Source organism: Lutra lutra, chromosome 11 (genome assembly GCF_902655055.1).
Source record: "Lutra lutra chromosome 11, mLutLut1.2, whole genome shotgun sequence".
NCBI lineage: Eukaryota > Metazoa > Chordata > Mammalia > Carnivora > Mustelidae > Lutra > Lutra lutra.
In genome coordinates, this window is record NC_062288.1 from 89,739,642 (window position 1) to 89,765,168 (window position 25,527).

A 25,527-nucleotide genomic window follows, 5' to 3' on the forward strand; every position below is an offset into this window, starting at 1 on the left:
TGTTTTTAACAGGAGGGCCTAATGGAAGTTGGGAAGAGTTTTTCTACAGAAAGGAGGTTTTAGCTGGGATCTGAAAGATAAGGAAGAGTACCCTAAGAAAGGAAGAAGGGGACAGAACTTCGTAGGCAAGTGCAGGGCCCTGAAATGGGAGCGAAGAGCTGAAGATGCCCCAGGTAGGAGGATCCCAGAGAGGCAAGGGGAGGTGGAAGCCGATGGCTAGAGGAGGAGACAGAAGCCCAGTCATGAAGGGCCTTGCTGGTCTGAAGAATGCAAACCCTTGTGCACTCAAGAGCTTTAAGTTGGTGAGAGACATAATCAGACATCACTTTTAAACTTAGAAACTATAAGCCATACAAACCTTAAGTGGGAAGAATTTGTACATATGTGTTTATTCGTGAAACAGCTGCTCAGTCAAGATGTTTCCAGTACTTGGAAGGTTCTTGCATTCTCCTTCAGGGCCCATGTCCTCCAAGGGTGGCCACTGTTCTGACTTCTGCCACCAGAGATGACTTCTGCTTGTTTTCGAACTACAATAAGAGCCGTCATGCAGTTGTTTCACTTCTTGTCTTAATGCTTTACTCAGCACAGGGTCAGCGAGATCCACCTGCGTTGTCACACGCCGTGGTGGCTCGCCCTTTTTCGTTGCTTTGTAATATTCTACTGTGTGACTACACCACGTGGTCTCTGCCCCTTCAGCTACTGAGGCACACGACAACACTACAGTCGCCTCTTTTTTTGCAACTGCTATCACTCCCGGTGTTCATGTCTTTTGATGGACTTAAGCACTCATTTCCGTAGGAGACGGAAGTCTTCAACAGATCGCTCTGCCTGTGAAGTGGAGGATGAAGGGGAGGAGAGTAGAAGGGCATTTGCTCAGGTGCCAGCTCCTTGGAGGCACAGATTTTTACCAGGCAGCTTATTAAAGGAGCAGACCCATTCAGAACATTTTAAACCTCACACACATCAAAATGTAGATTAAAAAATGAAAAGCAGACTTCCTTTTGGCTTACAGCAGTATTGTCATCACTATAGCTGTTATTGTTCACAGCAAGCTATCACATGGACCTGATAATAATTAGAAGGATGGCGTGGTGTGACAAGCTTCACTGATTGGTAGTTGAATTTATGTCCCAATAAACAGAAACATTATTGTCCTCATCTAACATTTGTGAAGTCCCTTCCCTCCATAATTGCTGGCGTGTGTGTGGGAGGGGTGATAGTGTGGTGGTATGTCTGAATTTACTGTTTCCTCTCAAATGCTTCCTAAAAAGTGGTTTTCAAGAACCTTGGGGTCTCTGTAGTATCTCTGAACCATTCCTGTTCCAGGGACTAAAACAGCCCACATACAGACTACATTCTCCAAACTCAAGGTTGTTGTTGTTTTTATTTTTTAAGATTTTATTTATTTGACAGAGAGAGACACAGCAGGAGAGGGAACACAAGCAGGGGGAGTGGGAGAGGGAGAAGGAGGCTCCTTGTCAAGCAAGGAGCTTGATGCGGGGCTTGATCCCAGGACTCTGGGACCATGATCTGGGCCGAAGGCAGACGCTTAACCAACTGAGCCACCCAGGTACCCCCAAACTCAAGGTTTTTGGTTTTGTTTTTCCTGACTTGTGAGTTTATTTATATTTCTTTAAACTTTAAAATTGACACAGTTTGTTGTATGTATAATGGGTTGCCATTACAGAAAATGTTAGGTGAAATTCAGAATATTTTTGTAGAGAAATATAAAATCTGTACTCACAGTTAATATTCAGCCGATAGAACTGTGGGAATTAAGATACAGTAATATAGTAATAAAGAGGCCGTGGGTCCGATTTCACCGCACACGTCCAGCTATTAGCTCACTATTTTGCATCATAATTCTACTCTAAATCTGTCTTTTCACCATCCTGAATGTGCCGTGCATTTTCATTAATCAGTACTTCTTGAATACCTACAATATGCCAGATACTTTGCTCCTAGGTCGTAGAGATATGGAGGTATAGTCATTGATTAAGGGAATCGATAGTCTAGCAGAAGAGACAGTCAAGTGAATCAATGGGTGCCATACCCCATTGAGGGCTGGGACTAAATTGTGCCTAGGGTGTTCTGGTAGCACTGACGAGGGGCATTTGAATCAGAGCAGGTAGCCTTTGAGCTGACTTTTCAAGAATGGCAGACGTGTACTAGGAAGGGCATGCCAGTCCCAGAGATTAGGAAATTCAAAGACACAGGGGCCGGAAGTAGCTTGATGTGGTCAAGGAATAACAATAGCTTCTTATGGTTGGCGCACAGGGTTAGCATGATTGGAGAAGCGAGAGAGAAGGTTAGAGAGGTATGCAGGGGCCAGAACTTAAAAGGCTGCGCATGTAGGAAAGGTGTGGACTGAGCAGGAGGCTTAAATTCTTACCGGGTTCCTAGCTAGACTCACTATGAGTCTTCAAGCATGTCGCTGGATGTAGGGTCCTCATCAGTATGACCAGAGAACTGGGGAGTCATTCCCAAACCATGTTCTGGAAACACTGATCCAGATGTGAAGAGATCTATGCTGTGCTGTGAAAAATGTTGTCTTAAATAATTAAGGGAAGATTGAATACCACATTTGCCTCTTTCAGATTCACAGTGACATTAGCATGGTAAAAGTTTCCAAAGTCATCCAGTGAAGAAACCACTTCAATTTTCCTTAACTCAGCATTTTCCAAATTACTTGAACTTAGAGTCCATTTTCTCTAATATTACTATTAGTATCCTTCTGCAGAGCCCCATTTGGCAAACAATGGACAAGGTCTTAAAGATCCAATCATCTTCATTCATTTGTTAAATTTTTTTTAAAGCACAGAACCAAAAAGCTGGTCCTTATATACCCTCTTCCTATTTTAGTCCGCTGGTGCATCTCTATAAGAAACTTTAGCCATTTTTCATAGCAATGGCTTTTTCATTGCATCCGCTATCTTGGGATTTTTTTTTTTCCTTTTCTCATTTTTCATGTCATGCCCAGACTTTATTACCTGGTAATAAGTTGCAAGAAATGAGAATTGAGTTGCTTCTAAACAAATATCAATCACTTGTGATATGTTTAGTAGAAATTCTAATGAATATAATCAGGGTTTTACTTATTATAAAGTCATTATATTCACCATTGGCAAATCCCAAAATTAATAACAAGTTAATACATCATTTGAGGTGCCAGAGAGATCAAATAAATAAAAACAGAATTGACCTTGTTAGAAATTTGATACTTTCAACACTTAACTGTCAGAGCCACTGATTTGGAAATTGTAATAAATTCTTGGAAAATGGGAACTTTTCCCCCCTACCCTGTAAAAATACCCATCATTTGGCAAACTACAGTGTCATTTTCCTTGAAGAGAATATAGTGATTGATTACCCAGAGTGCTACCATGACAAGGTAAACCAACCAAATAGCTGGAGAATTGTGTGTAATCATATAGCATCTCATAGGCTTTTTGTCAATCACAATCATTAGAATTAAACTACGACCTTCTAATCATTCCCTGTAGGTACTGCCTATTTACCCCAAAACCCTTATCTCAGGGGGGTATTCCTGGGTGCTTGCATTTTCCCCTTCCCCTCTGACACGGTCATGGGAATAAACACAGACCACCCTGAACCCACCCAGCGATACTGCGGAGTGCAGAGATGCCGGTGTCTAGGATCCCTGACGTATGTGACATTCGAGAGGTTTCATTTCTGTGGGCTAACATTATTAGTACTGTTTCCCTTATTAGTCGCATTGTCCTGAAGGTCCTGAGAATTCGTCAGCCAGTGGGGGAGGGGAAGGATGGGAGATGGACAAAATGGAATGAAGTCTTGCTTTCGAGTCTTTCCAGTCTTGCTCTTGAGAAGTTGACCATTGAATCAGGGAGACCAAACACACCTGATACGATCTGAGAACAATTAGACATCTTCCCCTCTGTGTAAAATCACCAGCCCGCCACCTGAATCCCAGAGTGATGAAGGCCAGTCGAGGAGCCACCAAAACATCTTGGTTATTAAAAGACTAAATTGAGTCGTAAGAAAGGAAGCGGTTACCCAAACCTGCCCGGAGTTAATTATCAATAGCTTAATTGGAAATAGAACCAGGCCCTTTCTCTCAATAAACCCGAACAATTTCCCTGTGCTCCTCTTCCCTGCGGTGTTTTAGCCTTTAAGGGGGCTTTGTTAGGATGGCTGACTCCACTCTGCTTTATTAATTGCTATCCACGTGTTGTAGGATATCCTGTGTTCTGAATCGGGATGAGGATTTTAGATGCTTCTGAGCAGCATGGGGACATGTAGTGAAGCCAAATCAATTCCTGTCACTCACACACAAACACAGAGGCGCGGGATCATGGATCAGGGTGAAGCTGCACTGCTTTATTCTTAAAATCAATACAGAAAAGGAAGTTGAACTTGTGGGGATTCTTTGGAGACCATAATTTGGTTTCCTGTGAGGTTTAGCCTTACAGAATACAACCGTTCCTTCCTTTTCACCTTCTGATTATTTTACTTTGGGAGGGGGGAGGTCATGGGGGTGCAGGACAGAAGATAAGAAGCCTCTGCAGCCACATAATCTTGAATAAGCACGTGTGGGGAACTCATAACTCAAGCTGATCCTCCCCATTGTGTTGAGAAAAGCTGTCCAGTTGTAGCCATTCTTTGTATTTTCAGAAGGAAATAAAAAAAAAAATGAGCCAAGACCCTGTACCCCATAGTCTGCATTTAAGCAGAATAAAATGCCTTTGATTTTTTTTTCCCCCCCTACAGGTCACTGTCAGCATACAAAAAAAAAAATTTTTTTTAATGTTTACTTTTATGGCCATGTCTACCATAGCTTCTGTAATTCTGTGTAAATAAACACATCTTCAACAAACCAATTGTTGATCAAAGGCTTCCAGGGTGGAAGGAATGTGATTAATGCTAGGCATGTGATTAATATTTACTCCACGGTAATTCTGCTCCTTCTGAAAGAGGCAGTATTAATGGTTTCAACAACACGGTCTTGTCTTCATCCAAGATTTCGAGTTGATTGAATATGCCTCTTTACAGATAGAACGCTGACTGCCGCACAGTACTATCCGTCTCTAGCTGCAAGATGGGCTTATTATTATTGTTTCCCTGGGATATTTCTCTAATTCCATTCTTAAAATATGTCCGAGTCCCTTTGGACACTGCTTCTGCAGTGGTGGAAACAGTAGGAGACGCTCTGATCTAGCAAGGAAGAGTTAGGGTTATAAGCAGGGAGACTCCGGGCTAGCTCCGAGGCACAGGGGTGTAGCTGAAAGGGCGCGGCTTGCAGCCCTTGGCTCTGCTGACTTCCTTCTCTCAGCCTGTTCCTTCATCTTTTATATCTTTTATTCTTTTTTTTTTCAGTGTTCCAAGATTTATTGTTTGTATATAACACCCAGTGATCCATGCAATACATGCCCTCCTTAATACCCATCACTGGGGGGCACCTGGGTGGCTCAGTGGTTTAAGCCTCTGCCTTCGGCTCGGGTCATGATCCCAGGGTCCTGGGATCGAGTCCCGCATTGGGCTCTCTGCTCAGCGGGGAGACTGCTTCTCTCCCCTTCTCTCTGCCTGCCTCTCTGCCTACTTGTGATCTCTGTCTGTCAAATAAATAAAATCTTTAAAAAAAAAAATTCCCATCACCAGCTCACCCATCCTCCTACTCCCCCTCCCCACTAAAACCCTCAGTTTGTTTCTCAAAGTCCACAGTCTCTCATGGTACATCTCCCCCTCTGATTTCCCCCAATTCACTTTTCCTTTCCTTCTCCTAATGTTCTCCATGTTATTCCTTATGTTCCTCCAGATCCTGGAGGGCATTTTTCTCTGAGTTGCCTTTTGTAGGTCCCTAATCTCAAAGTACAGCCTTGGATGCAATAACTCAGTCTCCAGCCAAACATGCATTTTCTTTCTTAAAAGCCATAGCCATATCTCATGGATGCCAAGAATTTCATGAAACCATTCCATAAACCCCTGTCCTGCGTCTTTCCACAAAAAGTGCTTTCTCAGGTCTTTGGAAGACCAGCATCATGCAAGTTAATTATTTGGTTGTTTTTAATCGATACTTGTCAGTGTTGCCTCTCCCAGGAAAGCTTGTGTCTTAGATGATGGCATCCTTGCAGTTGGCCCTCCTTGTCCTACACATGACTTGAATTAAAAAAAGAGAGAGAGAGAGAGAGAGAAAACAACTCATGAATTTCTGTGTCCTCTCGCAGAGCACAATCATTGTGGAGAAGACCGTGCAGGACCTCATGAACCTGATGCACGACCTGAGCGCGTACTCGGATCAGTTCCTCAACATGGTGTGCGTGAAACTCCAGGAGTACAAGGACACCTGCGCTGCGGCCTGCAGGTAGACCTTCGGCGGCGACCCTGACCAGTGTCCTGCGCTTGGCAAGGGCATTGACAAGAGCACGCGCCTCCTAGATGCATGTGTGGTCACGCCAAAGGAGGGAATGGGAGGGACCAAGGGACAGAGCCACTTAGGACTGCTGCTGAATGGCAGAGACAAGGTATCAGCCTGGACTTCCATGAAAACCTAGAATCGTTAAGATTTGTCTTTGGGGAGATGCCAGATCGTGGTCGGTCCATCTCGTGATCCTGAAAGATCTTTAAAGGAAAGCAGTTTGAAATTCTTGGGATCCCTTAATAATCTGCAATATAATTTCTCTTTAGTTCTTAAAATGTGCTTCTCCAGATGCTTGATCTGTAGCCTTCCGACCACGATGACAGGACAGTTAGGCCTGTTTCCAGCATCCACAGAATTGAAACACCATTGTTATGAACTGGAAAACCTTTAGTTTTCCCTCTGATTTCTTTTCTCTGGGCTCAGAAATCTCACTGAGCTATGGAACAGATCCTAGCACTTCTGGTAAGAAGCTAATAATAGGAGCAAATGATGGTCTGCTTGACAAGACCTGAAACAATTAGGGAAGAAAAGAGTATATGATAAAACACTAAAATTTATGTGATCTATAATTAAGGAGAGGTAGGAGAGTACAGTAATCAGGGGCAACTTGCACAAAATGGGACAAAAGAACAGAAGGAAGGAAAGATGAGAGAGAAAAAGAAGGGGAGACTGAAGTCAGAAAAGATTTCACAGGTGAGATGTGTGGATGTGTGCTGGCTTTAGAAAGACAGATGGGATGTAGGGAGGTGGACAGAATAAAGGACATTTCAGGGACACAGGGGAAGTAGCAGCATTGTTGCCTGTTAGTTCAGCAAAATCATTACCTTTCTTGTGTAGGACCCAGTGCTGGACACGGTGCTTCTTGGTACATTCTGGCATCGCCTTTGCCAGAGATTTATTGAGCATTTACAAGGTCCGAGGCAATGTGAGTATGTGAGGATAAAGTAGTCCGTCAGTCAGAGATTATAACTCGAATGAGTTTGCCTTCTTGGTAGAGAACAGAAAAGGAAATCAGAGACCAAGACATTCTCTTGGTAGAGAACAGAAAAGGAAATCAGAGACCACTGTTCATGGTGTTAATTTGTGATAGAGAATATAAAATAGGTAAACATGCTCTAGGAGGAAGAAACAAACGACGTGAGGACAGGAGCCCCTCCGTGACAGGTAGGAAGTAGGAGAGAGTGACAGTGAGAATGAGGAGGACTTAGACAGGATTTGGGCTAAAGAGCTGAAGGAAGGAACCAGAGCAATGTCAAGGAGGTGAGAAGAGTAGGGAAAGAAAGAACAAATGACGAATGTTTGGGTTTGGGAAAGGAAGGCTGAGCCAACATGGAGGTTCTTGAATACAGGCTCAGGGAACTTGGCCTTGTACAATTAGGTAGTGGGGAATCACTGATGAAGAATAAATGGGAGTACCAGGCACAGACCTGTGCGTCAGGGAGACTTTTCTGAGCTTTGTGTGTGATGGACAGGAAAAGCAAGAGTGTGGGGGAGGAGGGAGAGAAAGAGAGGCAACGAGTTTCTGAATTGAAGAGAAGCAAAAGAGATAGTGAGGAAGGGACAAATCAAGAGACACTAGGAGCCAAATTTATAGGACGCGGCCACTGGTTGGCTGTAGGGGTAAGGAAATATATGAAGAAATAGTAGTTGAAATTAGCTTTATCTTTTCTGTGCTGTATTTGTAGAGAATTTTTTTAAAACTTGAATTCAAGATCTCACATTTACCCATTAAATTTAATGTTATTTTTAGCTCATCGTTTCAGTCTTCTGAGATATTTTTGAATCCTCATTCTGTCATCAGAAAATCTTAGCTCTTCCCCAAATTCCTTGTCATTCTTAATTTTATAAGCAATCTTTTAGTTTCTTTATGTATGTCATTTGGAAAAAAAAATGTTCAACTGGACAAGGCTAAGTTGAAAATTTGGGGACATACCTCTCGAGACTTCTTTTACCCAGTATTTCAGGAGTTCCTGGGGTTTTCTAAATGTGAAATCAGACTATACCTCAAGAGCAGGCTCTGGAACCTACATCTGAATGCTGACTTTGCCACTTACTAGTTCCTATGGCCTTGAACAACTAGTTACTCAGCCTCCCTGTGCCTTAATTTTCTCATCTGCAAGAAGGAATAATAAGGAATAATATTATATTATTATTAATATAATAATAATAATGTTATTATTATAAGGAATAATAATAGATCTCCCCTCATAGGGTTGTTTTGAAAATGTTAGTCTTCTAGAACTGTTTTTAGCAAAATAGTAAGTTTCCCCCAAAATGATTAGCTGTGATTCTGATGACAAAGATGACCCTTACCACCATTCATGATAGTACTTCCTGTATTTTATCATCTGCCCCCATAAAAGACTTGTTAGATTTCTTGCTGGTGTCCTTCCAGTCCTAACCTTTATAATGCAGCTCCCCCTCCCTCAGGTCTCCCCAGAGTGGGCACATACAGGTGTGCAAAACACAGTACGAGGTATCCTTCTACTTTCAGGACCCACAGACCCTGCTGTGCAGAACCTTTGTCAAGAGCTCTTATTCATATTTGACAGCTTACAAACTACCCTTGGAAACCAGGACTCTTGACCTTGAGCCAGATTTATCATTCCCTATGGCAAATCAATGAGTGTCTGAGTTAGGATAGGAACAAAGGCATGTGATTTGTGCGTTGCGAGGTCTTCCTGGCTCCGAGTGAGGACCACTTCCTAATTGTTCACAAACCATCTTGAATGATCAGTTCTAGAATTTTGCCTCTAACTCCAAACTCACCTCATTTCTGTCATATACTTTCTTTTCTTTTCTTTTTTTTTTTTTAAAGATTTTATTTATTTATTTGACAGACAGAGGTCACAAGTAGGCAGAGAGGCAGGCAGAGAGAGAGGAGGAAGCAGGCTCCCCGCTGAGCAGAGAGCCTGATGTGGGGCTCGATCCCAGGACCCTGAGATCATGACCTGAGCCGAAGGCAGAGGCTTTAACCCACTGAGCCACCCAGGCGCCCCCTTTCTTTTCTTTTTATGAACATCTTTGCTCTTGGGCATTTTTCACTGTTTGCCAGCATACCTCTAAGATGATCAGGAATGGGTCTGTGATTCTCTGCTCTGAGTTACTTCTGGTGCCCCGAGGTCCTTGCCTAAATGTATTAAGCCTGTCAGGATATTCTTTAATTCCAGTAACTGTTGACACAGTTTGTTACCCCATCCTGAAAGCAACATACAGATTTCTAGGATTTCATTCATTCAGCCGATGTTTCTTGAGTACTTGTAGGGTTTGTAGAGACAGTGATGAACCAAAAGACGAGAAGCTGCTTTCATGAAGTTGACATTCTGCTGGAGATGGAAGAGAGAAGACAGACAATAAATAGAATGATAGACACAAAGAATTTTAAAATAATAAGTACTGTGGGGGGAATGCGCTCTGGAGTGTAGGAGTGTAGTCTCTGGAGTGTAGGAGAAGGAGCCTGCCATTTTACATAAGGTGGTCCGGAGGGCCACTCAAGCTGAGGTTTGAGAAGAGGCTCAAAGGAATTTGGGGAATTAGCTGAAGTATCTGGAAAGAAGTATCTGAAAGAAAGCAAAGGCCCCAAAGCAAGGCTCTGCATGCAATTTTCCAGGAGCCACCTCTGGGACACCAGTGTGGTTGGCGTAAAGTGAGCAAAGAGGGTATGAGGAGGACGTCCCAAAGAGCACAGAGGGCCAGACCATGCAGGGCCTTGTAGGTCACAATAGGGATACTGACTTCTACTCTGAGTGAAACAGGGAGCCCCCTAGGGGGGCAGCATGATCGCCATGACCATATACTGTACCGAGCATAAGCTGTATGGGGACAGGGATGGAAGCAGGGAGCACAGTTAAGGGCTATCGTGGCAATCCAGGTAAGAGATGAAGACCGCTCATACTTATGGTAGCAGCAGGGATGGTGAGCACTGGTTGAATTCTGAATATCTTTGGAATTCCCTGCCTTAGTTAGAAGGTGTGAGAGGAAGAAAGGCGTCGAAGATGACTCCTAGGATTTTTTTTTTTTATTTGAGTGATGGAAAGATGGAGTTGCCAGCTATGGAGATGGACGACATCACAGGACAAGCAAGTGAAGACTTAAAATTTGGGGCGGGGGGAGTCTCTGGGGCATCCACACAGAGATAGGGAGCAGGCATCCAAAGGAGAGGGGTCTGGCCATTGACATATATATAGTATGTGTAAATGGTATGTAAAACCGCGGACGAGATGAAACCTCGGGGGAGTGAGTGTAAACATGATAGAGAGGAGGACCATGGACTTGAAGAAGTTTGCCAGAAGAGAAGAAACCAGGAAAGGCAACTGAGAAGCAGCAGTGACATAGGAGGCAAATTCAGAGCCGGGTGTTCCAGAAACCAAGGAGCAGAGGGGAGGGAGGAAGTGTGGGATCAGCATTCGAACTGACGGAGTGACAGATCTGACCTCACAGAGGTCGTCAGTGATCGTCACCAGAGTGGTTTCTGTGGACCCGTGGGTGGGAAACCCAGAGGGGCCTGCGCTGCAGAAGGAGGTGGAGAGTGGGGAACGTGGAAGTACAGGGGGACCCCTACAGTGAGTTTTGCTGCCACGAGGGGCAGAGAAAGGAGGTGGTAGCTAGAGAGTTGAGGTCATAGGAAGCGTGTTTTGTCATTTTATATGTTATTTTAATGAGAAGAAATCGGTGCATGTTTGGATCTGAAGAGTATTTCTTGAGACAGAGGGAAGTTTGCTGAGGTAGGACAGAAAGGGGCGAATGGCTAGTCAGCAGGAGCTGGATGTACCGCACAGGTAGAGGAACTTTGTTTGCTGTGGCCTGTTCTTTCAGGGATTGAATTCTTTCTCTGCCATCTACGTTTCACTATTTTGTCCAAACAGCACAACTGTGTCTCCATTGTATGTATTACTTCTTCTCGGAGCAGAGCTCTTGCTTTTTCTTGGGTTCCTGATGTATTGTGGTCCTCCCAGAGCCTCTTGGTTCCTTCCCCCCCAGGAGTCCATACCACCGTGGTGTCCCTCCTGGCCAAATTGTCTGGAATGGTGTCCACTTACTGGTGCCCATTATCAGGTCATTTCATGCACAAGGTAATGTCTGTAGCGATCTACCACAGTCGCTGATTTACAGGCCTGGGATGAATTATCTCAGGGATGGGAAAAGTAATTCTGTGAAGCTTTGAAGGGGAAAAAAATAGAAAATCGTTTATATGGCTGTTACAAAGCAACACACACACACACACACACACACACACCCATATAACCCCACGGTGCCTGTTGCCCATTACTTAATCAGGTTTTTCAAGCTAGAGGGAAAGTGTTTTCTTACTGTCTGACTCTGAAGATGCAAAGTGTCCTTACTTCCTCTCTTCCCATTTACTGCCCTCCCCCAGATTGGCACCTGCTGTGGAGTAATTAGGGCAGTCCTAATTTGGACAGCCAAATCCTGATTACAGTGAGAGGAAAAACAGGAAATGTTCTAGTTTTGCTGCCAGCAAATGACTGACTTAAATAGAAAGCCATATACAATTCAAATGATCCAAAATGATATAACATTGGGGAAGGAAGAAGGGAGCAGGGAAACATTGCAAATCTGATTCTTTCTCAGCAGATATCTTTTACAGAAATGATCAAATCCACAAGCTCACAATGCCCTCTGCTGAGAGCTGGCTTGTTTTCTAAGTTTACCCTGAGAACCGGAGCATTCACTGGGAGTTGAGAGATCTGAGGGAAGGTCAGGAACATCTCACCTTTCTGGGAGCACCTCACTCTGGAGAGAAAGACCATAGTGTCTAATGATGTCATGTTACATGCTTTGGATAAAGAGAGATTTCCGAAAAGGGTAATGAGGACTAGAAGTCTTTTCCTTAATTAGTCCCACCCCCTTGGGGCTTAGAGGAAAACTCAGCTGTGGGTTCTCCAATGAGCTGCATTAGCAATCAGCCTGTCGGTCCATTAGCCTGCTACTTCCGAGCTGAGTGCTTCTCTGCCTCTGCTTGTCCTCTTTGTCCTGGGGTACTGCCAGCAGCTTAGGTGTCCCAAAATAGTCATTGAAAGACTGGAAATCACAGTTTTTTAAAGTTTCTGCATCTTCCAATTCAGCATCAGTTTGTTGATTTTATTTTATTTTATTTTATTTTTTGGTCTCTCTGCCTTGGTTGGGCCTGGTAGAGAATACAAATAAAACATCTTCTAATCTTTGTGGCTCTGCTGGTAGAAAACACCAGTATGTTTTGATTAGGAGAAGATATAACCATCCTCAGGGTTCACAGAGGACTGAGAACTCATGCCAGAGCATGAAGAAAGGGTGACATTGGGATAAACTTGAAATCACTGACGGCGGAAACCAGGTCTGGCCCCAGCCTAGGCAACTCACTGACCCTCGTTGTGTTTGCTGAATGAATAAGGAAACTCCTTATGGACTGAACAGGGGGAGCAAGCAGTGGGGTAGCATGGGTAGATGCGATGTGTGGGGGAGAGGTTGAGAAATCAAAATGGCTAGGTAGACAGTGTGGCTGGGTAGGAATGGGCAGAATAGGGAATGTTGAAGACTTACCGTATGAAGCAAGGGAATACTCTCCTGGCAAGGAGGTTTTGGTAAGGAGGATGATCTGCCTTCTCCATGATCGAAGCGGTGTCCTAAGATCTCTGTGGCCCAATCGTGTTACGTAGAAACGAGAGACCAGGACCTGTGATGGGTCTTGAAGCCCCAGGGTTTCCAGAGTAGCCAGAGGCCAGCGTCCTGCAGGAATGAGAGCATGGTTGAGCTTGCCTTGCCAACTTCATAACCCAACTAAGGGGGGGAGGTGGGAGTGGGAGTTGCATGTGCCAGAAGCTAAGTCTATCTGACTCTAAGCCCAAAGAAGAGGCAATGGAATCGAAGAGAAAAAGCTGGAAAACCTAAACTAAACTTTTTTTTTTTTTTTTAAGATTTATTTATTTATCTGAGAGAGAAAGTGAGTGCAAGCAGGGGGAAGGGCAGAGGGAGAAGGGGTGAGAGAATCTTGAGCAAATTGCCTGTTCGGCCTGGAGCCCAATGCAGGACTCGATCCCAGAACCCTAACATCACAACCTGAGCCAAACCAAGAGTCTAAACTAACTTTGAACCTCAGAAAAGCCAAGGAGGGGTGCACAGTGGTGCCTGTTGGTTGAGCATCTGACTTTTGGTTTCAGCTCAGGTCGTTATCTCGGGATCATGAAACCCAAGTTGTCCCTTCCACACCCTGCCCCAAAATAACACTTTGCAGTCAGTGCGGAGTCTGCCCAGGAGTCTCTCTCCCTCTGCTCCTCCCCCTACTCATGTGTGCATGGTGTCTCTCTCCTTCTCTCTCAAATGAATAAATAAAATTTTTAAAAAGGGGAAAAAAGAATCAGAAAAACACCCAAGGGAACTCTCAGTAAGCTCCACGCAGGCTTGTCTTCTGGTTGCCTCTTGAAACTGTTCTATCCCTTACCCGCTTGGCTTACATGGCACTGATATACTCATTTGTATGAAATACTGAGGAAATACAAAGGAACACTCATAAAATATGTACACTGTCTGGTTCATAGGAAGCGCTCAGCCAACGAGAGCTGACATTCTCTCCTCTAACTTATTATGCGTGACCCTATTCCGGCATCCGCTGTATTACAATTTACAGATTTTTTTGATGCATGATCTGATCCGTTATTGGTTTACGTGTCTTTTTCAAAAACACTGTTTTTCAACTGTGGATTCACATCAACTTATTTGGGGAGATATCAAAGCACCCATACAGGATTTCCCACACTGGGCCCACTGAGCCTTGGGCCTGGGGAAGGAGTAGTTTAAAATGTCCCAAAAGTGATTCTCATGGTGTTAACTTCACCCATGATCTAAACTTTGGAAATCTAGGAGGATATTCTTATGTCTTTTCCCACATACTCATCTCCAACTTTTAGCGTGACGCCTGTCTAGACGCCTCTCCTCCATCTTTCCTGATGAAACGAGTAGCTTCCCTCTGCCTCTCGGGTGCACGTCAGCTGACACAGATGCTGCCCACGCAGCCACGTGTCCCACGGACTCCACAGCAAGCAACCAGTCGTAATTTCTCCCCCACAAGTCAGCCGACAGCGACATCAGACAGGAGCCTCTTGAAGTAACTTTGCCGCAGAGTAATAACGGCCTGTACTGGAATGGGGTCACACTCAGCAAAGTACACTGCCACTGTGCGGGGGACTGTCAGTCACTCACCCGTCTCTTCAGCTACAACCGTCCGGAAGACAGGACTCCCCCGACCTCACCTATAAGAAAATGGAGGTTCAGAAAGGTCCAGAACCTGGCGAAGGTCACAGTGTGAGGATGGTTTTGTCTAAAGCCCAGAGAAGAGCTAGTGGAATTAAAGAGAAAATGGGACCCGAGAAATGTTGCCGATGGTTCAGAGAGGCATTCTAGCAGGAGTGTGGACTCGAGAGCAGTTGGTACAGACTCAGTCCCAGCTCGGCCCTCCTCAGCTGCTGGATCCTGAGCAGGCCTTGGGATCATGTCCATCAAATGCAAATGATCACCCCACCTACCGCACAGGATTGTTAGTGGGATTGCAAGTTAATAATACAGGTGAAGTGTTGAGAGCAATGCCTAGGAAATGCCAACTGTCAGCTGATAGTTATTGCTGCTGGTATTTATTATTTATTTTTAAATCAATTCATTAGTAATTTTAATTTTTTATTTTTTATTAACATATAATGTATCATTAGCCCCAGGGGTACAGGTCTGTGAATCGCCAGGTTTACACACTTCACAGCACTCACCATAGCACGTGCCCTCCCCAATGTCCATAACCCAACCACCCTCTCCCTACCCTCCTCCCCGCAGCAACCCTCAGTTTGTTTTGTGAGATTAAGAGTCTCTTATGGTTTGTCTCCCTCCTAGTCCCATCTTGTTTCATTTTTTCCTTCCCTACTCCCCAAACCCCCCATGTTGCCTCTCAAATTCCTCATATCAGGGAAATCATATGATAATTGTCTTTCTCTGGTTGAGTTATTTCACTCAGCATAATACCCTCTAGTTCCATCCACGTCGTCACAAATGGTAAGATTTCATTTCTTTTGATGGCCACATAGTATTCCATTGTATATATCTACCACATCTTCTTTATCCATTCATCTGTTGATGGACATCTAGGTTCTTTCCATAGTTTGGCTACTGTGGCCATTGCTGCTATAAACATTTGGGTGCACGTGCCCCTTTGGATCACCACATTTGTATCCTTAGGGTAAATACCCAGTAGTGTGATTTCTGGGTCATAGGGTAGCTCTATTTTCAACTTTTTGAGGAACCTCCGTGCTGTTTTCCAGAGTGGCGGCACTAGCTTGCATTCCCACCAACAGTGTAGGAGGGTTCCCCTAAGAAAGATATCTTTATAACCTCGGTTATTTCCCTGGTGTTTCATGTGTCTCTGCTGTCATTCATTCATGCATTACTTTATTTATTCCACAGTTATTTTGAAGCATTTCTGGGGCCAGCATTATTCTAGATCTAAGAGTATAGAAGCGAATACACCAGGCATGGTCCTGCCTTCATGGACTTCACACCCTAATGAAGGACACAGAATAAATCAAGTAACAAACAATAAATTTCTCAGAAATAAGGGTGATATGGTTTAAAAAAAAAAAAGTTTCGAGGTGAGGGACAGCATCAGGAAAGACCTCAGAGAGGACCTGATATTTGAGCTAAATCCTGAAGGTTGAGAAGGAGCCATGTGGCGATATGGGAAAGAACATTCCAGGCGGAGGAGGGAGAGGTGTGAAGATGGCAAGAGACTCAAAGCTTACATGCATTAAGCTTCGTGTAACTGGAACAGAGGGAAAGAGAAGGAGAAAGAAGTGAATATTGAGGAAGGATGGACAGGCGCAAGGGGCACATCATTCAGGTTATTTCTGGCTACACGTTAGAATCACATGAGAGCTTAGAGCTATCCATGCTGAGCCCCACTTCAGAATGTGTGATTGATACACATTTAAAATGCTTCCCAGGTGTTTTACTGCAACCCAGAATTAAGGACCATTGACAAAGGATCTCAAGACCAGGGAATCTGAGTTTTATTCTAAATCCAATAAGAAAGCATGCATTTAGGGGTGCCTGGGTGGCTCAGTGGGTTAAGCTGCTGCCTTAAGCTCAGGTCATGATCTCAGGGTCCTGGGATCGAGCCCTGCATCCGGCTCTCTGCTCAGCAGGGAGCCTGCTTCCTCCTCTCTCTCTGCCTGCCTCTCTGCCTGCTTGTGATCTTTCTCTGTCAAATAAATAAATAAAATCTTTTAAAAAACAAAAAAGAGCACGCATTTAGAGTTGAGACAGGCAATTACCTGGTCTGATGTCTTTCCATGAAGATCTTTAGTGTGCTTATAACAAAAATCTGAACATTGACAGTTAAGACAAATTTTATATTAATTTGTGGTCCTCTGTTCCAATATAATTCTTCTTGTTTTTTTTTTTTTAAATATCAGCTATAACCCTTCTTCTGAGAACTTGTCTATATAAAGGTTGTTATTAAATTATGCCCAAGAGTGACCTTCTACAAACTCTCAAATTTCAAATCCTTTTCCACAGGGGGTGCCTGGGTGGCTCAGTCAGTTAAGCATCTGTCTTTGGTTCAGGTCATGATCCCAGAGTCTTGGGATTGAGCACCACGTTGGGCTCCCTGCCCAGCAGAGAGCCTGCTTCTCCCTCTTCCTCTGCCTGCCACTCAGCCTACTTGTGCTCTCTCTCTGTCTTTTCGTCAAATAAATAAATTTAAAAAAAAAATCCTTTTCCACGGTTCCCCTTGAATTGTTTCTGCTTCCCATGAGCCATCTCCAGAGTAATCAGATGTTTCTGAAGTTGTGATTCTTAGGTCGAAATCCAGACTGTCATCAAGCTCTCTGACCAGCCTTGAGAGCGATATAAAAAGAGCCTAATTTGCTTACTCTGCCTATTCTTGTTCTGCTCCATCTCATCCTAAGGGATTTGGGGGTTTTGTTTTTGTGTTTGTTTTGTTTGAATTGGTGGCATACCATGACCTCTTATTCCTGCAGCCCTCCTTGTCACGATCACTGTGTTAATGGACATTGTGTTACCCTTTGGCCTGCTGTAGGTCCAATCATTCACAGCTGAAAATCCACTACAGCAGCTGAATTTGAACCATCCGTGATGGGGGGTTCATCTGTCTACCTTGGCTCCTAGTTTTTGAAGTATCTGGGAGATTCAGCCTGGGAAAGCAAACGCCATGCCCTGCCTGTCACCGAACAGTTGAATCCAATTAGCCCCACCTGCCCCGGGTTGTTTACCTAATGGAAGACTCAGCCCCCCAGCTGTGTCCAGGGACCAGGCACACTTGCACTTCCCAACTGCTCCAGAGAGGAAGCCATGCACACGAGAGCCAGTCAACACCAGCAGATGTTTTCTGAATGAAATTCACTCAACTGTGTCTAGAGGGTAGACCCTTCTCATGGCAGCCTTATCACCTGTTTCAAGAGGTATACTCATTTTCCTCTTCCTCCTGGGAACGGGTACAAATAGTTACACAGATGGCTCTGTCTGTGGCCCATTGAGCTGTGAATTAATTAGTAGATTATGGTTCTAGTACTGTGATTAACCCTACTCCTCTTGTGGAATAATTGTTGGAAATTTAGCTCTTCTTTTTTGGGGCTATTTGGATATGTCCTAGAATTTTGTAGCCCACACCATCCAGCTTATCACAAAATGATAAACTAATAAATGCAGTCAGTGAGTATGGAGACTTTTCCATTTGAGTGAAAAATTCCCTTTGGGCTAATTGTACGTCGCTAATCAATGTCAATATTTCAAATTCGAATACTTGGAATGACATTTAGGATTGATCTTCATTCCAGTGTGAATTAATAATTTATTGTTGAAAGCAGTATATAGGTAGCATCTTAGTTCCTTTTGATTTCTGTTTTTTTAATAAAATAGGATCTATGAATATTAGTGAAGCCAGTAATAAAATATTGGTTATTGAATTAAGCCAGTCTTTAGAAAATATATGTAAGTGAACAATGTGGGTACTTTTAAGGTAGTATTTCACTAAAGTTTTTTTTTTTTTTTTTTCATTTCAGCTAGTGCTAAAATGAAAAATTCTACAAAATTCTGAAACTCAGGGCAACTGTGGGATTCCCACAGAGGACAAGTCCCACTGAGTGGGAGCTTACAGACCAATAGCAGATGACATGAGAAAACTCCTTATCATGAGAAAAGGAGGAAAATGCAACTAACAGGACATTTGACATCCATCGAACTACCAAAAAATATAAAGCCACAGGAAAGGAAGTTTAAAATTGCCGCTTTTAAAATATTCAGAAAGTAAAATAAAATAAAATATTCAGAAAGATAAAGAATAGAATCCGTAATACAAGGGCAGGTCATTTTGGAGGAGGGAGGCCAGTGGATTTCTAAAAGAGCTAAAAAGAAAATCTAGAAAGGAAAAATACATAATGCAAAGCATTTCAAAAAAGCAATAGTTGGGTTCAATCATAGAGTAGATCCTGGAGAGAGAGTTCATAAATGGATAAAATGAGTGAGAAGTGAGAAAGGGAAGTCGGTGAGTGAAGGTCATTCACTGGGTGACAGTGTCTGTGAAGGGTGGAGAAGAGCTTCCCTAGAGAGAAGTGTGGGATCGAGGAAGAGACTGATTCATTCTTTAAAAAAAGGGGGGGTCGGGGTGGTTGGGAAATCTATCGAGAGAGATATGAGATATTGAAAAGTGGATTTGGGGGGCAGTAGGGAGGATCCCTAAGGGCCTAGGCAGAAGGATTAACTGGAAGTGAATGAGGATGAGATAGATTTGAAGATATTTCTGTGGGGAACAGAGGGGGAATGTTTACAAGTACAGAATTAAGAAGCCTCCCTGCTGTGTCAGATAGGGAGACTGTAGGGGATAAGCAAGGGAGAGATAAAAGGTGAAGGTTTAAAAAAGAGCATTGAGGGGGGCGCCTGGGTGGCTCAGGGGGTTAAAGCCTCTGTCTTTGGCTCAGGTCATGATCCCAGGGGCCTGGGATCAAGCCCCGCATCAGGCTCTCTGCTCAGCAGGGAGCCTTCTTCCTCCTCTCTCTCTCTCTGCCTGCCTCTCTGCCTACTTGTGACCTCTCTCTGTCAAATAAATAAATAAAATCTTTAAAAAAAAAAAAAAAGAGCATTAGGGAACTGCCAGGGGAAGTTGAGCAGAAGCAGGTAAAAGGAAGGCCTAAGAACATTGTCAGCCCGCCTGGCATACATCATGAATGTGATATGGTACCCAGCACCCCACATCTGAATGGGTGAAAGATTGTGGGACTCATCCATAAATACCGCAGAAAAGATGCAAGAAAATAACAGGAGAAAAAAGAGAATAGGAAGTACCAGGGAGAGTGATTTGAGAGACCAGAGGAAAGAAGGTTCTGTAGTCTAATTTCTATATTGCTGACCATAGTTACTGTTAGAAACCTTTTGCTTATTGTGAGTTAGAAGAATGCTAGAAGTCAGCTAGTAATTCTAGCCTATTTTCAGAGAACAGAGCAATACTGCTCCCTACAACCCGAAATCCTATTACCTCGAGTCAGGTTGCCATGAGTCAGAGTTTTTAGGCTTCAGCTTCCTTTGTTGACAAGCATTAAATTGTCTATTGGGTAAGGAGGTTTTATCGTGCATACCCACCATACATATATTGTAGATTAAGAAGTGCGTAATGTCCTCTAGCTGTGATTCTTACACTAACAAAAGTTCCCGCCTGTGAGAGGGGGAAAATTCTGGAGTCTGGGTCAACTTGGGACAGGGTAGCACTCCCCTCATCAATAAATGTCATTCCTGTCACCTGGAGTTGCTGATGATTTTTAGACCATTGAAATTAGTTACAGTGACAGAAATGTTGAACAGAAGGAGAGGCTTTTTAATTAAGTTGAAATTGAACGTTTAAGATGAATTTACAGGGAATTTCTGGTAAGCGCAGTGTTAATAGCTCACCCCTGGGCCCTATTAAAGGACTTGAAGCCTGTCACTCTAGGTCACCAGTCAAAGCCCACTGGAGAGAGCAATAATCAAAGACTTTCTCTGCCTGACATCAGGGGCAGAAGGTTTCTCTATGACAGTAGGTTTACTTTGAATATAGGGGTGTCCCTAGTTCAAAAAGTACCTTGAAGTAGAGCTGATTGGTGATTTAAAACCAAGAAGTCAGAGAACTGTAACACTTTGTCACTTTCCCAATCCCATTCATGTTTTTACTTCATTTCATAACATTCTTATTTATTCAACATCTTTCTTGAAAGATTCCCCCCCCAAACCTACCGTATGTGTTTATTTATCCTAAGGGACTAACTATGATAAGGGTGACAAATTAATCTTATTATGACCTTTTCACAGTTACTCAGCAGTGAAAAAACTATGAACAAAATCTAGAAATGGTTTTTCCAGTAACGTGACCTATTAATGGATGTCACGACTCCACCTCAGATAATGGGTCATGTTAATAAGAGAGATGGCGGTGGTTTTTTTTTTTTTTTTTTTTTTTTTTTTGTCTGCTGCTGCAAAGGTAGATGAAAAATGCTAACTGGACAGCAGGCAATGTGCTGAAGTATCTCTTTTCCACTGATTGTGTTCAGGGGCATTGTTCAGTCAGAAGAGAAACTTGTCATCAGTGCATCGTGGGCAAAAGATGATGACATCAGCAGACTCCTGAAATCTCTGCCAAACTGGGTGAACATGGCTCAGCCCAAACAGCTGAGGCCAAAGAGAGAAGAGGAAGAAGATTTCATAAGGTAACAGATTTCTTTCCTATGTTGTATTAAACATTGGGAGTAAAAACATCTGTTTAGCCAACTCCTCCTTACATGAAATTTGGGGCAATTCTAAATATCAAGCAGCAATGAACTCAATTAATAAAGTCTGTTTCTATCCTAACACACCTCATTTCCCATGTAAATATGCCTTGTACTCAAAATTTTAGAAGGGGTGCACCTGGGTGGCTCAGTGGGTTAAGCATCTGCTTTTGGCTCAGGTCATGATCCCAGGGTCCAGGGATCGAGCCCCGCATTGGGCTCCCTGCTCAGTGGAGAGCCTGCTTCCTCCCTTCCTCTGCCTGCCTCTCTGCCTACTTGATCTCTCTCTCTCTGTCAAATAAATAAATAAAATCTTTAAAAAAATTTTTTAAAGGGATTAATATGGATCAAATTTAGAGAATTGTTAAATCAAGTTAAAATATCTTTTAATTTGTAGGTCATTTTTCCCTCTAAGGGGAAGCATGTGATTTACTCATTAACGCATTTATTTATTCAGCAAAGCTGTATTGACCTTACTATGTGCCATACCTTGGAAAGATGACAATTAATGACAGAAAGTTCTTGCCCATACAGAGTCTTTTAAAATTGTTCTTAGTAATTGCAGTTCCTAGAACTGTTAGTGGAACTTTCTGGAAATACAAATGAGCCTCTCATGTTTGTTCAAATGCATTGTATTATCGCTGATTGTTTCCTACTTATTTTGAGAGAAGTAAGGTCTCAACTTTATCACTCAACGTTTAACTTTGTACAGTTTAAATTTTTTACATAGCCATGACACTGTGGCCTTATTCAATGATACTACTCATTTTCACATGGCCACAGTGAAATATTTCACCTCTGTCACTGTAGAGCTGTGTAAAGTAGGGAGAAAAATGAAGTAGTACTTTGTCACATTAAAATTAGGTTTAACCTTACTGCTTTTTGCCTATCCAAGTGAATGAATAAATAGTAAAAATAAAATCAGAGCACTTCAGGGGCGGCCTGGGTGGCTCAGTGGTTTAGGCCTCTGCCTTCCGCTCAGGTCATGATCTCAGGGTCCTGATACCAAGCCCTGCATCGGGCTCTCTGCTCAGCGGGGAGCCTGCTGCCCTCTCACCCCTTCTGCCTGCCTCTCTGCCTGCTTGTGATCTCTGTCTGTCAAATAAATAAATAAAATCTTTAAAAAAAGAAAATCAGAGCACTTTAAAGAAGCAAAGATCAAAAAAGGAATAAAGAAAGTAATGGCCAGTATTTTACTTACAACTTATCATACAACTGTGGGCTCATCTTTTTCTCAGAATGTGGGTGTAACTGTAGGTAAATAGGTTTTTGCTGCTCACGAAGTTACCTGTATTCATACATGAATGATAGTGCCACATTTTTCCAGCCTTTTATTATGAAAATTTGTTAGAGTACCATATAATACCATATAAAAATTGTGAAACTCACAAATTCACCTATAATTTAACTATATATAGAGAGAGAGAGGGAGAGTTCACTTTTTAGATTAACAGACTTTATTTTGAGGGGGGAGAGTTTTAGTTTACAGAAAGTATTGAGCAAAAAGTATAGTGTTCCCATTATGTACTCTTACCCACCACATTCAATGTCCTGTGTTTTTACATCTTGCATTAAGTGTGGTACATGTGTTATACTTGATGAGCTAATATTGATACATTATTATCAGTTGAAGTCTATAATTTACATTAGGGTTTATTCTTCCTGTTGTACATTCTGTGGGTCTTGACAAAGATAAATGGATGTATCATCTCAGTATCATTCAGATTCAGTTGCGCTGCCCTAGAACTCTTCTGTGTTCCCCATAGTCATCCCTGCCTTCCTTTCCCCAAAGCCCTGCCAACTGCTGATTGATTTCTTTTTACCATCTCCATAGTTTTGCCTTTTCCAGAATAGCTTAGAGTTGGAATCACATGTGACCTTTTCATATTGGCTTGTTGTGCTTAAAATTACGCACTTAATATTCCTTCCATGTCTTTTTGTGGCCTGATAACTCTTCTTTTAATCCCCAAGTGATACTCCATTATAGAGATGTACTATGGTTTGTTTAATCCATTCACCAGTAGAAGGACATTTTGATTGCTTCCAAGTTCTGGCAATTATAAATAAAGGTGCTCTAAACACTCCTGTATAGGTTTTTGTGTGGATGTAAGTTTTGATTCATTTTCATTCATTTGTGTAAATACTACAGAATGTGATTGCCAGATCATGTAGTAAGAGTATATTTCATTTTGTAAGAAATTGTCACTGTTTCCCAAAGTGGTTCTATTTTACAATCCCACCGGCAGTGAATGAGAGTTCCTGTTGCTCCCCATCCTCTCTAGCATTTGGTGCTAATGTTGCGGAGTTGGTACATTCTAACTGGTGTGTAGTGAAATCTCATTGTTTTAATTTGTATTTCCCTAGTGGCATATGATGTTGAACATCATCTTTTCATATGCTTATTTGATATTTGTATATATATTTTTGTTGAGATACTGCTCATTTTTTAATTGGGCTGTGTTTTCTTATTGTTGAGTTTTAAGAGTTCTTTGTATGTTCTGGATGCTGTCCTCCATCTGATATGTGTTTTGCAAAGATTTTCTCCCAGTCTGAGACTTAACCTTTTCATTCTCTTCACAGCTTCTTTTGTAGAACAAATGTTTTACATTTTAATGAAGTCCAGCTTATTGTATTTTTTTTCTTTTATGGGTTGTGCTTTTCTGCTTTCTGGTTTTAATTGACTATTTTATATGATTCTACTTTTTCCCCTCTCTTAGCATATAAATATACTTCTCTTTTACCTTTTTTAGTGGTTTCTCTAGAGTTTGCAATATACATTTATAACTAATTCAAGTCCACTTAACACCAGCCCACTAAAACAGGTAATGCAAGTACCTTATAACAAAGTGTTCCTAATTCTCCCCTTCCATCCCTTATAACGTTGTTGTCATTCATGTATTTCATTTATCCATAAGCAATAATCACTCCATATAATGCTGCTGCTATTCTTTTGAACAAATTGTTATCTGATAGATCAGTGAGGAGTAAGAGAAATAAAAGATTTTATTATTCCTCCTCTAATGCTCTTCCTTACCTAATGTAGAGCCAAATTTCTGAACTAAGTAATTTTCCTTTGCCCTAAAGAACTTTTTTTTTTTTAAAGATTTTATTTATTTGTCAGAGAGAGAGAGGGAGAGAGAGCAAGCACAGGCAGACAGAATGGCAGGCAGAGGCAGAGGGAGAAGCAGGCTCCCCGATGAGCAAGGAGCCCAATGTGGGACTCGATCCCAGGATGCCGGGACCATGACCTGAGCCGAAGGCAGCTGCTTAACCAACTGAGCCACCCAGGCGTCCCCCTAAAGAACTTTTTAAACATCTTTTGTAAGGCAGGTCCGCTAGTGACAAATTCCTCCATTTTTTAATTGGCTTGTTAAATGATTCATAATTTGGGCAGCGTCCCATCCCACAAGTAGTGGGAACTCCCAAATTCCCTCAATTTTTGTTTGCCAGAAAAAGTCTTTATTTCTCCTTCGCTTTTGAAAAATAATTTTGTAGGGCACAAAATTCTAGGTTGGTGATTGTTTTAACACTTTAAATATTTCAATCCACTATTCTTGCTTCCATGGTTTTTGAAGAGAAGTCTAATGTAACTTTTATCTTTGTTCTTCAGTTAGTAACTTTTTGCCTCAAGCTTCTTTCAAGATTTTATTCTTTGTTTTTTATTTTGGGCCATTTGAATATTATATGCCTAGGTGTAGGTGTGTGTGTGTGTGTGTGTGATGTTTGGTGTACTCTGAGCTTCCTAGATCTGTGATTTGATATCCATCATTGGCGTGGGGAAATTCAGTCATTATTTCTTCAAATACTTCTCCTGTTCCTTTTTCTCCTTCTTCTCCTTCTGGTATTCCCATTGTCCAAATACTATACCTCCTTTAATTATTCCTACAGTTCTTGGATATTCTATTGTCTTTTCATTCTTTTTTTCTCTTTGTATTTCAATTTTGGAAGTTTCTATTGACCTTTCTTCTAGCTCACTGATTCTTTCCTTGATTATGCCCTGTTATTGATAAGCTCATCAAAAATACTTTTCATTTCTGTTGTGATGTGTTTGATTTCCAGAATTTCCTTGTGATTCTTTCTTAGAGTTTCTGTTTCTCTGTTTACATTACCTATAGTTTATTTTTTATTAAAAATTTATGTTTTAGTTTGAGCATAGGTCAAAGGCACAGCTTGGTAAATTTTCATACTTTTTATTGTGTAACCTATACCCAGAAGGCATAGCAACAAGGAGCCTTCTTATGCTTCCTGCTACTAGTTACTACTTGCATCTCTAAAAGTTGCCCTCATCTGACTTCTAAACTCAGAGATTAATTGAATCTGTTTTTGGATTTTATATAAATGAAATCA

General features: G+C 42.2%; 1 protein-coding gene across 3 annotated transcripts in view; it reads left to right on the top strand.

Annotated features, from left to right (window-relative positions):
- Window positions 1-25,527, top strand: part of EXOC4 (exocyst complex component 4) — a 755,957-nt gene that overhangs the window by 594,425 nt on the left and 136,005 nt on the right. For all 3 annotated transcript variants that reach the window (XM_047694109.1, XM_047694108.1, XM_047694110.1), the window contains exons 12-13: window positions 6,204-6,340; window positions 20,965-21,120. In XM_047694109.1, the coding sequence (XP_047550065.1) occupies window positions 6,204-6,340; window positions 20,965-21,120 (293 nt within the window). The remainder of the gene's footprint in view (window positions 1-6,203; window positions 6,341-20,964; window positions 21,121-25,527) is intronic.